Source organism: Labeo rohita, chromosome 10, assembly GCF_022985175.1.
Source record: "Labeo rohita strain BAU-BD-2019 chromosome 10, IGBB_LRoh.1.0, whole genome shotgun sequence".
Classification (NCBI taxonomy): Eukaryota; Metazoa; Chordata; class Actinopteri; order Cypriniformes; family Cyprinidae; genus Labeo; species Labeo rohita.
Genome location: NC_066878.1, coordinates 30,371,054 through 30,386,573, shown reverse-complemented (window position 1 = coordinate 30,386,573; position 15,520 = coordinate 30,371,054). Strand labels below are relative to the sequence as shown.

The following is a 15,520-nucleotide window of genomic DNA, read 5'->3' as shown; positions in this document are numbered from 1 at the left end:
GTTTCAAATAATTAAATATGAATTGAAAATAAATAAATACATTTGAATTGCTTTCTAAATACAGCATTTGTATTATACATTTTTATTAATTCACCAAAATTATTCTAATTGAGGGTTAAACCACTAATTAGCAATTGAAACAACAAAAATGTATTATATTATATAGATATAAAATTATAATTTCAAACATTTTATATATATAGATAGATAGATAGATAGATAGATAGAATTTTAAAATGTTTCAAATAACAAAATATGAATTTAAAATAGGTACATATATTTAAATTTGAATTTAAATAAAGCATTTGTATTATTTGCTATTATTCACAAAAATTATGAAAACTAGACCTGGCGTACCTTATTTGTTTAACACTGACCAAGTCTTTCTTAGATTATAAGAGCAATCCTGTTTGATTTCTTCCGCATATATAATGAAATATTGAATGTACTAAAAGCTCAGACATAAAACATTACAGATGAAATGTTTGTCATGTGCACTGCACTGAATAACCCTGTCATGTCCAGTGGGCAGCACATGCTCCCTTCCTGATGATCTTTGTCTCTCTATCTCCCCCATGTGGCAGGTCCAGGAACTGCAGTCTCAGCTTGATCAATCCAAACGCTCAGTGACAGAGCTAAAACGCCACTGCCGGCGGTTGACCTCTGACCTACAAGACGCCCGCGTGCTGACAGACAGCCTGCAGAGCCGTGCTCATGAGCTGGACAGGAAACAGAGGAGGTCTGTTTCATTTGCATGTAATTCATTAATATTCAGCGCCACGCTCGCTGGTTACTTGAATATGCATTCTCAAGCACTCTGTCTGGTCTGTGTCCCTGTGTGTGTGTGTGTTTGTAGGTTTGACAGCGAACTGACCCAGGCACTTGAACAGGCTGATAATGAGAGGGAGCAGAAGGACAGAGTCATCCTGGAGAATACCGCCCTCGGCGCAGAGATCTTCACCCTTCGCAAGACGCTCAAGGTACGTGCCGAGGTCAAAGGTCAAGCATCCACCATCTGCGACTGTGCCCGTGTACTACGGGTGTCCTCTGACTGTAAATTGAACAAGTCCCCAGAGATCCCAAATATGCAGAGGAGAAAAGTTCTGCTTTGAGTTCATCAGATTATGTAACTTTACAGTGTCGTTATAGGAAAATTAATGAATGTGTGGGGCTTATACTCTGAAATACAGAGGTCAAAGGTCAATACATGTGCACACAAGACTGGAGTAATGATACTAAACATTCAGCTTTAAAATCACAGGAATAAATTATATTTTAAAATATATTAAAATATAACATATATTATAAATGTAACAGTTATTTTAAATAGTAAAAATATTTCAAAATGTTACTGTTTTTGCTGTACTTTGGATCAAATAAATGCAGGCTTGGTGAGCAGAAGAGACTTCTTAAAAAAAATACAAAAAAAACAGTAAAAATCTTTTGACTGGTAGTGTATGTCTTACGTGTGTTTTTGCGCTGGTTGTTGCTTTGTGTATTTACGTTTACATGATGTGTGTATGAATATGTTTGTGTATTTGTGTGTTTCAGGAGAATCAGGTGGAGGTTACGCACCTGCAGCAGCAGAAGGACGAACTGTGTGCTCAGATCCGTGACCTGAAAGTCCCGCTCCACCTCACCTCCGACTCCATCCCTGAACTGAAGAAGAAGCTCCGTGAGCTGGAGACCAGAGACAAGGAGCGCTCAGAAGAGATCAGCCAGATGACTGCCAAAATCAAACAGCAGGAGCAGGTACAGGAACCCCTTTGAAAAGGTTATGACATCATAATCATGAGCACATTGACATATGACCGCCCACATATACATAAGTCTTAAAGGCGCAGTAACACAAACTCTGTTCTCCAAAGATGCACCTGCGCTTTGAGATGGAGATGGAAAGGATGAAGCAGATCCATCAGAAGGAACTGGAGGACAAGGACGAGGAACTGGAGGACGTGCAGAAGTCCTCACAGAGACGGGTGAGGGACGCAGAATGAATTACAGCTTGACAGACCACCTTATAACCCTGTCTCAAACATCCTTTCCTTTCCTGTCTGTCTGTCTGTCTGTGTGTGTGTGTGTGTGTGTGTGTGTGTGTGTGTGTGTGTGTGTGTATGTGTGTGCGCAGCTCCGACAGCTGGAGATGCAACTGGAACAGGAATATGAGGAAAAACAGATGGTGGTTCATGAGAAGCATGACTTGGAGGGGCTAATTGCCACACTGTGTGAACAGGTAACGCGCACACACACACAAACCTTATAAAAAGCATTGTATATATGGGTCATTGACGTATAAGGATTTTCGACAGGCCAATTATAAAATACAAAACATATTAATATCTGTTGTAATTGTTCAAACATTAAGAATGTTGTCTGCACATAAATTAAAATTTTAAATTAAGTGATTTTAGTGTTTTTTCATCTCGATGCATTGGCCATAGTCTTAAAAAATATCATATTAAAATTAATTCATTTCCATAACATGCTTACATTTTTTTTGATGTTCTCAGTAATGGAAGTGTTTAGAAACAAAGTATTTGCATTTATTTTGAGTTTTTGTAAATAATGATCTTATATTTTTGTTTTATAATTTCAGAGTTGCCTTTTTAAATATAGTTTGCAGATTTATTTTTTCCTGTAAATTGTGTAAAACTGATAAAATGCTTTAAATATGCCATTCATTTAAGCATGCACTGTAGCAGTGATTCATATTTCAACCACAGAAATAAGATATTTTATTTTTATTTTAATACAGTTTTTCCTATTATTGGTTGCACCACATGATGAGTGGTCGCTCCAAATGACGCAAAGGCCTTATATGTCATACATGTCATTAACTGCAGGCATTTCTTTAGCCCCAGTTATTTCTGAACTCTGTCCAATCTTGGCTGCTTTTGCTGGTAGTTTGATTAACAGGCGTTTTGACCAATCATAACGCCTAATATGCCATTTTGTCTGACAAACAAACCAGACAGGAGAGTAGATTAAAAATCAGTGGGCTTGAACTTAAAAAATAGTGTTTATTGACATCTTTTCATGGGTGAAACAAGATACCTTCTGATGTTCATTCATGTTTTTTTTGTGCTATAACTAGTAAAGATGAAGAGATACACTACGGCGATCTGTCAGGACACATTAAAGAGCCACAAAACAGTATTTTTTATTTGAATTTCTTAAAAAATGTCAAAATTTGAACACATGGACTTTGTTTCATACCGAAAGTAACCAGCTCTTTCTTGTATGTCGGTGTGTTGTCAGTGTCCTTTTTGCTCTGTGAAGTATTTTTCACTGCATGAGAATATCCGTGCTTTGTCGGATGTAGCAACAGTAACTAAGGGGGGGCAGGTCTTTGTGAAGAGCCAATTTAGAGTAGCGGGAGGTTGCTGGCTCGGATTCTGAGATCACAGCATGAACATCTTTCTTACAGTGGAAAATTAAATCTGAAATTTGTGCTTGACTGCAGGGTCGGAATTAACATGCTGCCTATGGCGAGAATTTATTTTACTTGGCTTGGCAGTGGAATCTGGTAAAATAGATTAAAATAGTTATTAATAAATTAATAATAAATTAATAATAAATACATTATTACCAAACTAAATTATATGCTCTAAATTATTTTTTTGCATTTTTTTTCTCATATTGTACAAAGATTAAACATAAACCGTCTTAAAAAAAATTTAATTGCATAAAAATGTATTCCAAATGATACTGCAATAAAGTGTTTCATGTATATAAATTATCAGTTGACTGTAAAAGCACAAAACTGCCAATCTGGGATGTATAACTATAATATAAAACACTCTGCAGTGGTCGCACCACATGATATTTGGTCGCACCACATGATATTTCAAAATCAGTTAAAATTTACAAGTGCAGAATTGGCTACCTAAACAAAACAAGCTAGCTTTCCACAAAAGGTCACTATGAAATTTATAATAAAAATGAATACTTGTAGAAATAACTTAATATTCATTGTTTTTTCCAAATGTGGTAACTACAGTACATACCAGCTGTTAATAAGGTTATTTTTTTTCCAAATTTGAAAGAACGTTACAAACCTGCTTGATTCTTCCATGGGGCAAAGGCAAATTGCTATATGATGCAAATTCCTATCTTTGAATGGATTTTAACATGAGTCCCAAAATGGTAGTTTTTTTGATGGTCGCACCACATGATATTTCATAAAATGGAAATCATTGGACAAAGTTTGTTTGTATATTTTGATGGAAATACAAATACAAATGCTTTGCGATTTTACACAGGTTTACAAAACCTGAAAATTAATCAGAATAAATTTAGGGTAATTTCAAAGGCATTTCCAAAACAACAGTCATGGCTGGACGGTTGCACCACATGACACTTTGAATAACAGAAAAATTATCTTTTAAAAATCTTTTTATCTTTTTTTAAAAAAGTTACAGTGGGTCAATACATAGGAGAGGTACATCACATATATGGCATCTTTTTAATGCATTTAAACCAATTTTTAACTGAAAAAATGCAATCGGACAGAAAATTTAGGAGTAATGTCATTGACCCATATACATATATTGTTTAGAGAAAACTTTTTGCATAAAATACATTATTTAGGTGATTTATCTGATGTTTTGGTACCCTCAAAAGGATGTTTTGTCATGCTTTCACAAATAATAGTGCTTTTTTTGCAATATTGTTATCATAGATAGCAAGATTTGAAGCATTTGCATGCACACATTGTAAACAACCTCTGTAAGTTTCATTTCATTCCAGGCGTGATATTTATTAAATGCAGTATGTAGGTCATTTGGTTAGACGTGCTGCTTGATAGATCACAGAGTTTTAGTCACATCAGGGCTTATGAGAATCTGTAAAGCTGTCATGTTCCTCTCCGATGTGATAAAAGAGCACTACAGACCGCCCAGCTCTGAATTTACACATCTCTTCCCTCATCTGTCAGTGCTCTTCATTACAGTTTGTTTGTGGGAACATTAAAGCTCAGCGAACATTCTCAACTTCATTTGTATTAACAGCTCAATGTCAGCATGAAATGATATTAGTTACCCCATTTTACTTCTAAAATGTGACATACTTCTGAGAAAAATCTGTAGGGCAAGGCTTGGTTTATCCTTCGGCAAGTGACTGGATGCTAAAAAGTAGGACAGGGTGAAGAACTAAAAGGAAACCAAAAAGAAAGTCATTTTAGATGCATATATATAGTTTTATCAGTTATGGAGTATCTTTTTAGCATTGGACATTCTTTTGCTTGTGTGCCCTGTGCTAAACTTAGCTAACAGCTTGTGGCTATGCTGAGAGGGTCCTTTAGAGATACTGTACACGCATTCGACCTGAACGTCCTGCCCTCGGGCCGTCGTGAGCTCTCTAATGTGACTGTGCTCTGGAAGCGTGATTGCTACTGAGATCGATATGATGAAGCTACTCATCTGCTGCTGTTAAAAGCGACCCTGGTTTATGACCCGAGCTGCATGTAAACACTGCTGCTCAAAATGAGTTTCGTATTGAATAAGAGCATGTGTAAAGCGCCTGGTTGTCATGTATGTATTGATTTTTCCGGGGCATGTGCATTCACTGCCCATCCAACCTTCCTAACCTTATTACTTATTTCCTTGAGTATTACTTGAGATTTTAAGTAATGTTCTAGCCATTCGTTAAATTTAATGAATAATTTTTTTAAAGTTGCTGAACATATTGATGTTTGCCTCCGTATATATTATTATTTCATTATGTATTTTTAATTAATACAAGTATGTTCCATGAATATAATATTTAGTAAATATAGCAATTTAATAAATATATTGAATCATGTTGCTGATCTTATTATTATTTATAATATAATACAGTAAATATAATATAATATAATATATATAGAATAGAATAGAATTAGGGCTGTCAGTTTAATGTGTTAACATAATTAGTTAACTGAAAAAATAACGTGATTAAAATTTAATGAATAATGTTTTTAAAGTTGCTGAACGTATTAATGTTTGCCTCTGTATATAGTATTATTACATTATGTATGTTCAATTAATATAATATTTAGCAAATATAGCAATTTAATAAATAATCAATCATGTTGCTGATCTTATTGTGCATGATTATGTCTTTCCTAGTACTCTTGTTTAAAATATAATATAATATAATATAATATAATGTAATATATTATATTATATAAGGATGTTCCATGAATATAATATTTAGTAAATATAGCAATTTAATAAATAATGAATCATGTTGCTGATCTTATTGTTCATGATGAGGTCTTTCCTGGTAATCTTGTTTAAAATATAAAATAATATATTATATTATATTATATTATATTATATTATATTATATTATATTATATTATATTATATTATATTATATAAGGATGTTCCATGAATATAATATTTAGTAAATATAGCAATTTAATAAATATATTGAATCATGTTGCTGGTCTTATTATTATTTATAATGTAATATAATATAATATATATAGAATAGAATAGAATTAGGGCTCTCAGTTTAACGTGTTAACTTAATTAGTTCTAAAAAAGTAATGTGATTAAAATGTTTATGGCCCCGCCCCCAGACCTGTACATCATCTTATATTTCATACGTTTGACTGTTAACAAATGTAATGCAGGGCAGCAACTCCATAAATTGTGCCCTAAAATGTAATATATTAGTGCAAAAAAATGCCCCTCTGTGTTTTTTGTTTCATATTTATATATATCACATACCACACAATATCACACAGGCAGTAAGAGCAATATGACACGAGTGCTGATTTTGTGCCAGTCTATCACAAGCTTAAATGTGATTATACAACAGTTATACAACAGTTCAGTAAATAAGAAATTGATATTTTGGTTTATAATTTAAACACAGTGTTTTATGTGTTTTTGCTCAATTTTGCAGAGAACGTATTACCTTTGAAGCAATAGCAGAATTGTTGTGCGTCTCCGACAAAAAGTATTTTGAAGACTCTTGGTAACAAAGCTGTTTACCATGACTTTCATTATATGAGCAAAAATACTGAGATGTTTCTCAAATTATCTTCTTTTATGTTCCATAGTTTACATTGTCTGTTGCAGCCTACATGTTTATGTGTAATAAATTTTATGTTGAATCAACTAAAATATTTCTTTCTAAAGCTACAATTTGTAATGTCTACTTCTCATTTAACACAAAAATAGCTTTAAATAATCAATTGTGGGTATTTTCACAGTCAAATTTATTTTGCGATTAATTAGATTAATTAATCGACACATCATGTAATTAATTCGAATCGACTAACAGCCCTAAATATAATAGAATTTATTATGTTTTTAATACATTGCTGATCTTATTGTGCATGATAGCAATTTAATAAAGATATTGAATATAATATAATATAATATATTTTTAATATGATTTCATGTTAAAAATGTTAAAAATCATGTTGCTGGTCTTATTATCCGTAATGTCTGTTTTTATAGACCTCTTTATAATATAATATAATATAATATGATTTAATACGATGTCCATCTTGGTAATCTTGTTAATAAATAATAATATAAATCTTGTTTATAATATAGTGAAATATAATAACATATCATATCATATATCATGTAATTATATAATATTATGTTATATTGACCATCCTGATTTCTGCATATGTATATTGGCCATTAAAAAGCTCATATCTGTTAAGCACTAATTTGAGATTCACATTTTTCACAAATCAGCTCATATTTGAAGCATAATGATTTATTGAGCGTATGGGATTTACACAGTTGTCCACAGGCAGGAGTTTGTATTCATGTGTCCAGCATCATTACTCCTGTGGTCTACAAGTCACCACCATTATCCAGAAATGCCTGTCTCTCTCCCCCGTGAAGTAAGTGTAAACACTTTCTGTTTGCACTTCAGTGTGATGTACAGATCTCTCTTTCTCTCTGGTCTCAGGTGGGCCACAGAGATTTTGACGTGGAGAAGAGGCTGAGGCGTGATCTGAAGCGCACACATGCCCTGCTCAGTGATGCCCAGCTGCTGCTGTCCACCGTTGAACAGCCCGGGCAGGGTCACGACCCCGGTGCCAAGGAGCAGCTGGAGAGACTGCGCTGCCAGGTGCCATTGCCATCCCATCATCCACACAGCACGCCTCACACACCACTCAGCTTTGCATAAGCTTTATTTGCCCAGTACATTTTAAGTGATGTTCTAGCTAATTATTAAATATTATAAATACTGTTTTAATGCATGTTGCTGATCTTATTGTGCATGATGAAGTCTTTGCATGTCTTCGAAGGCTTTATTATATAGAATAGAATAGAATATATATGGTAACATATAGGCATTATACTGGCTACAAATATTTTGAAGTTCAAATTTTAGTAAGTATAATTACTATTTTTGCTTTGTTGTTTTTAATATAATATAATATTATAATATAATATAATATAATATAATATAATATAATATAATATAATATAATATAATATAATAAAAAGTTTAAAAGATTAGTTCTCTTCCAGAATAAAAAATTTACTGATAATATACTCACCCCATGTCATCCAAAACCAGAAATTAGGTTTTTGAGGAAAACATTCCAGGATTTTTCTCCATATAGTGGACTTCAATGGGGATCAATGGGTTGAAGGTCCAAACTGTAGTTTAAATACAGCTTCAAAGGACTCTACACGATCCCAGCCGAGGAATAATGGTCTTATCTAGCAAAAAAATTGACCATTTTATAAAAAAATAAAAAAAATAATGATATACTTTATAACCACAACTGCACTTGTTAGCCACCATTGAAGTCCACTATATGGAGAAAAATTCTGTAATATTTTCTTCAAAAATCTTTTATTTCTTTTCGACTGAAGAAAAACAGCTATCTTGGGGGTGAGGAAATTAAAAAAAAATAAATATAAAAATGTAATTAAAAAATATATTGAGATTTTTCCATATATAATATCAATTATAATATTATATAATAAATATATAATCAAATAAATATTTACTAAGGCTATAATAAATAAATGTATAATCAAATAAATAAATATAAACTAGTAAACAAATAAAATGACAAAAAATGTGCTTTAAAAATATATTTATAGAATTTGTCTGTTATACTATATATATAAAATTACTAAAATACAAAACATTAATAAAAGAAAAAACAAAACGAAAATAAATATATAATATATAATTATATTATTTCAATTTTAATTAATTAAATTAATAGTAACTTAAAAATATATTTATATAATGTGTCCATTATACAGTATATATATATATATATATATATATATATATAATATATATAAATTACAAAAAAATAATAAAATAAAAAACTATACAAAAATAAATGTCTATAATATATAACTAAATAAAATTACAAATATCAATTAGAATATGAAATCATGAATAAATGTATGATAAAATTAATAATAAATTAATAAATAATGTACAAAATAAAATAAAAAAAATGTAGTTTAAAATTATATTTATAAAATTTGTCCATATATTTATAACCAAATTACAAATATATATAATATGTAAATATAGCCATTTAGTAATGAATACATTTTGTCTTTAAAGTTTTAAGCTTAAAGCATAAGCTTTGTTATCCCAAATAAGATACAAAAGTCTACAGGTGTGAATTTTTGCTATTTTATTTAGCTAGTTTTTGCTGTTTTTCTGTATCTCACACGACCCTAGCACAGTTTGCAAAGTATCTTTCAATTTTAAGCATCACCTAAAATAATGAAATACAAGTTGACTGCAAATTTTAACTAAACTTTAACATTTTCATTTTCGTCCCAAAAAAAGTGCTTGTGTACATGTACAGTGCCCTTCAAAAGTTTAGAAATGCCTTAGGTGTCATACGTCCTTATAGCTTCATTATCATGTCAGACATGTCTCTTTAGCAGCTGTGATGTCTGATTACTTGATTAAATTTGTCTTTTTTTTTTTTTTTTTGAATATTAATGGGTCAGACCACTTTTATTGCTTTACTGATTGATTGACAGCTAAGGTTAATACACAACCGACCAATTAGAACACAGTTTAGAAATGGATTAAAACAGTGCTATTATGCTTTATTTGACTTTTGTCTGTGTATTCCAGCTGGAGGACAGTGATGCCAGACGTTTGGAGGCAGAAAGCGCACAGAAGACTCTCGCTGCAGAGCTGGAAAACGCTCAGATCGAACTGGAGAGCATCTGCAAGCAGAAGAGCCTGGTGAGGCCCCGAGACATGAAATGAAAGGTGCAAAGGGCTGATCTCAGGTTTATCTCAGTGCATCTCTGTCTGTTGTCTCAGGTGGATGAGCAGCTGGCTCAGCTATGCTACGAGAGGACGGACCTGATGAAGAGGCTGGAGGAAGACCAGGAGGATCTCAACGAGCTCATGAAGAAGCACAAAGCCCTCATCGCTCAGGTCTGCCGCACATGCATCACTCTTGGGGAGTTATGACAGCTGCTCAGCTGTTTTCAAAATAGTGCAGCTTTTCCAATAATGAGTTGTTATTTTCCATCACGTAGTCGGGAAGTGTGACAAAATGCTGTCATTTGTCACGTTGCGTTGCACACTCTCCTAAAACATCCTCTCTCTCGAGCCTGATTCATTTGTGTAAATCAGTGATTCATTTTTGCTAAATGGATGCTTCATTTCAAGTGGTAAAAAATAGCTTATCCTTTCACTTGAGTCACCACTTAATAGGTGGTTTCAGTCCTTGAGCAACACCATTAGACATTTTCTTTTCATAGCAAAATTACTGAGGTTTATGACTGTAAAAATGCAATAAATAAATACATAAATAAAAAAATAAATATAAGAATTTAAGATTATCCAGTAAGGTTTTATTTGATATTCAGAGGATTCTTCTTGTTTAAATCCATTAGATTTGATTTCAGATTCCATTAGCATTCATTTAGGAGTTGACATTATATATAGTATATATAGTGAAGCTAATTAATTTAGCAACGGGGTAGTTTGACTGTAGTCTAACTTATTTGTGAGTAGCTTGGCAAACATTTTCAAAGTAGTTTCTTCAACACTGGTGTGTGTGGAGTTATGTAAAATATCCCAAAGCCAACCAAACATGTTTGTTTATCCCAGTCTTCCAGTGATATCTCTCAGATCCGAGAGCTTCAGGCTGAAATGGAGGAGCTGAAGAAACAGAGACAGATCATGCAGGAGGAGGTAAGACAGACCTGCAGACAGAATCATTGAGATATAGATGTGTGATGCGTTTAATGATCATTCACATGTGGAACAGGCACATATGGACATGTTACAGCAACATGGGCCAATTTGCAGTTTACTAATACTATGTACTTTTTCATTCTAGTTTAAGTTAGTATGTTTGTGTCAGTATGAAGTACACTAGTATGAAACTAGCCAGAAAGTTTAAAGTAGTTTTAAAAACTTTTAAAGATTTAAAAAAAGTTTGAAGGTTTCAGATTGAAGTAGTTAAGTAGTTTAATTTAGTAGTTTTAAAAGAGTTTTAAAATGCTAAAACCAGCCGGTACATCAAAAAAAAAAAAAAAAAAAAAAACAGGTTAAAAAAAGGCTAAAATTTCTAAAACCAGCTAAAACCATCTGATTTAGAAAATAAAGACTGATTTGGCCAAATAAAAAAAAATAAAACCAGTTCTTTTAAAAAGACCAGCTGATTTTGCAAAAAAAAAACCAAAAAAAAAAACAGCTAAACAGGGCTATACGCTTACTTTTCTTTTCTAGCACAGTCGAAATTTTAGGAACAACTTCTAATCGATAATAAAAAAATTAGTCTTCCCATTACGAGGTGATATTTGACAAGGGGAATTTTGTTTTTACCTTTGTAATGCCATTTTTCTAACTTTATTAAAAGTATGTCTTCTTTTATGTCAAATTTTTTTAAATATTATATTTTATAAGCTTATTAAAATTTCTAATAAAACATCAGAATAAGAATTAGTAGAATAAGAATAAGTTACCAATCAAATGAAATCAGTATTAACAAAATTAATTTGTACTACAGAGATGGCACAGAAGAACACAAAAGTGGCTTGTAGGTGTATTTTCATGTTTTATGAGGCTCAGAGGTGGCATGCGTGCAATCAAATTCATAAATTCATGTTGAGATTAATGTTTTAAATATACAATTTTGAATATAGAAATATTAAATGATATAAATACCTGTAAAGATACCTTAAAAATGAATCTAAAACTGCCAGTAGGTGGTGGAAATTCACTGATTTAATTACTGAAGCATTCATTCATTTGATTCGTTTGAACGGCTGATTTATTCAGGAATAAAGCAAGTGACTGTCTTTATGAATGGGAAATTGAATCATTGACTCACTAAATTTGTTTAAAAACGCATGTTCCTTCATAAACGAAACACTGCAGTGTTTGAATGGAGATGCGCAGCGGCTCAGTTGTGACTTGTGAAATAGAGTTATATTCAGACAATGTAAGGCACTTAATATTAACTTCTTGTTTATTTAACTGTTGTATTAAATCAATATCTCATTTACAGACTCCCTTAAAAATCATTAAAAGCTGTCACTCATCTTACTTCATTGCAAACACACAAAGTTCCAATGAAGCTCTCGACGCTGCACAATAAATATCTATTTATACTCTCTCTACACTTTGTTTATTAAAGGATTCATGAGATATGTCTATGATACATTACCCAACATTGCAAAAACACGTTGAAACCTTTAAAGCTCCCCTCAGCGCAAACACAAAAATGTTGATCGGGTCGCACTGGTGCTCCTAAATATTTTTCCAAGGTCGCACGCAGTAGTTTTCAGTCGCAAATGCAACTGAAATGGTCACACTGTAGAGCCCTGCTAAAACCATTTTATTTAGTGACAAACATCTAAAAAAGACGTAAAACCAGCTCATTTAGCGAAAAAGATAGAAAGATAGATATAAATAGATAGATAGACAGACAGCTAAAACCAGTTTATTTAGTGAAAAACAGCTAAAAACCTGCTAAAACTAGCTGATTTTTTTTTTTTTTAAAACTGCTAAAACCAGCTGATTTAGGAAAAAAAAAAAAAAAAAAAAAATTAAAACCAGTTCATTTGCCAAAAACCATCTAAAAAAACCAAGTAAAACCAGTTGATTTAGCAAAAAAAAAAAAGCTAAATCTAGTTAATTTACTTTTAATTTCCGCCAAGGAATAAAAAAAAAAAAAAAAATGTAAAAGGTAATTGTAGCGTTTTATTACAATTTACATAAATGCAGAAATACAAAAACGTGAAGATAAAATTGTGAGATAAACTGTCAAAAACAGACAAAACAAACAGAGTTGTGGAAACAAATAGAATTATAAAATGTAAACTTAGAATTCACAGGAAAAAATGTAAAATTTCTAGTTGTAAACTCAAAATTCTGGGAAAAGTCTGAATTTGCAAAAAAGTTTGAATTGTGAGATATAAACTTTCGATTGCAAGAATAATTCAGATTTGTGAGATAAAGTTGCAGTCAACTTTTTTTTTTTTTTTTTTTTTTTTTTTATTCTGTGGTGGGACACATTAATCCTATTCTCACATATCTGCTTGCATTATGTTTTTATTTTGACTTGCACTGAGGAAGACTGTTGTGAACATAAAGCAGAAATCTTGTTAGATTTTGTTGACCTGTTTCACAAGTGGTCACATATCTGATCATAACCCAGCAGTGCTTATCTTTCCAGCTGCAGACCAGCGTAGCACGTGTGCAGTTTCTAGAGTCATCCACGGTGGCCCGCAGCATCGTAAGCAAGCAAGAAGCTCGTATCTGTGATCTGGAGAACAAATTGGAGTTCCAGAGAGGACAGGTCAAGAGATTTGAGGTCAGTCCAGACCCATTAACAGCTTCATACTCTTTCTCAGAGAGATATTTACAGTCTTGTGGTGTGTGGTGTGTGGTGTGTGTGTGTAGGTGCTGGTTCTCCGTCTGCGGGACAGTGTGGTGCGGCTGGGTGAGGAGCTGGAGCAGGCAGCCCAGGCCGAGGCCAGGGAGAGGGAGAACGCCCGATACTATCAGCAGAGACTGGCGGATATGAAACTGGAAATGGACGACCTGACCATCAGAGAACAGGAGAGCAGCCGTCGACGCATGGAGCTGGTGACTGACACGCACAAACACACTGTTCTGTTGTAGCTTATGATGCAACATGCTATTTTTTTTATATTTACACTACCAGTCAAAAGTTTTTGGAGATGAAAGATTTTTGATGTTTTTTAAAAAAGTCTCTTCTGCTCACCAAGCCTGCATTTATTTGATCCAAAAAACAGCAAAAGCAGTAATATTGTGAAATATTTTTACATTTTAAAATAACTGTTCTATTTGAACAGTATTTTAAAATGTAATTTATTCCTGTGATTTCAAAGCTGAATTTTTAGCATCATTACTCCAGTCACATGATCCTTCATTCTAATATGAAGGATCATTCTAATATGCTAAGTTGCTGCACAAGAAACATTTTTTATTATTATAATTATCAATATTCAGTCAGTATTATATATATATATTTTTTTTTTATGGAAGTGATAGAAATGATTACTTTTATTTAGAATGGATGCTGTAAATAGATAAAAAGTGATGATAAAGACATTTATAATGTTACGAACGATTTCTATTTTAGATAAATGCTGTTCTTATGAACTTTCTATTCTTTAAAGCTGCAAAAATTCTACTCAGTTGTTTTCAACATAATAATAAAAATAATAATGAATGTTGTTTGAGCAGCAAATCAGAATATTTGAATGATTTCTGAAGGATCATGTGACTGAAGTAATGATGCTAAAAATTCAGTTTTGAAATCACAGGAATAAATTACATTTTCAAATATATTTAAATAGAAAACAGTTATTTTAAATAGTAAAAATACTTTTTAAATTTTACTGTTTTTGCTGTACTTTGGATCAAATAAATGCAGGCTTGGTGAGCAGAAGAGACTTCTTTAAAAAACATTTGAAATTTTACTGTCCAAAAACTTTTGATTGGTAGTGTATTTTTACAATATTTAACACAGTAGTTAAAATATGGAAGTCCTAAAAAGGGATTGTTTTACTTTATTTTATTTTATTTTATCATTTTTTAATCACATTTCATTTTCCTTAATTTTCTTTAATTTAAAGAATATGCTTTATATATTTTACTATATTATCAATAATAACTTTGAGGGTGAGAAGATGGTAAAGGTTAATAAAATGTACAAATATGCAAATTTCTAAAATGTATTATTATATACCATTAAAAAAATTAGGGTCAGTAGGATTTATTGTGAAAAAGGTCTCTTCTGCTCACCAATGCTCCATTTATTTTATTAAAAAAATTGGTCAAAACAGTAATATTATGAAATATTATTACAATTTAAAATAATTTTTATGCTTTCTATTTGAATATATTGTAAAATGTAATTTATTCCTGTGATGCAAAGCTGAATTTTCAGCATAAATCATTCTAATATGATGATTTGCTGTGCGATAATCATTTCTTAATATTATTTCTTAATATTATCAACAGCTGTGCTGTTTAATAGTTGTTGTTTTTTTTTAAATAAAACTCTTTT

The 15,520-nt window shown here is 31.9% G+C and overlaps 1 protein-coding gene across 4 annotated transcripts in view; it reads left to right on the top strand.

Moving 5' to 3' along the window:
• The window catches only part of LOC127172200 (unconventional myosin-XVIIIb), a 70,146-nt gene that overhangs the window by 32,459 nt on the left and 22,167 nt on the right, over positions 1 to 15,520 (top strand). For all 4 annotated transcript variants that reach the window (XM_051121398.1, XM_051121400.1, XM_051121397.1 and 1 more), the window contains 11 exons: positions 585 to 739; positions 857 to 980; positions 1,552 to 1,752; positions 1,869 to 1,979; positions 2,129 to 2,233; positions 7,924 to 8,085; positions 10,090 to 10,203; positions 10,285 to 10,401; positions 11,083 to 11,166; positions 13,658 to 13,795; positions 13,885 to 14,070. In XM_051121398.1, the coding sequence (XP_050977355.1) occupies positions 585 to 739; positions 857 to 980; positions 1,552 to 1,752; positions 1,869 to 1,979; positions 2,129 to 2,233; positions 7,924 to 8,085; positions 10,090 to 10,203; positions 10,285 to 10,401; positions 11,083 to 11,166; positions 13,658 to 13,795; positions 13,885 to 14,070 (1,497 nt within the window). The remainder of the gene's footprint in view (positions 1 to 584; positions 740 to 856; positions 981 to 1,551; positions 1,753 to 1,868; positions 1,980 to 2,128; positions 2,234 to 7,923; positions 8,086 to 10,089; positions 10,204 to 10,284; positions 10,402 to 11,082; positions 11,167 to 13,657; positions 13,796 to 13,884; positions 14,071 to 15,520) is intronic.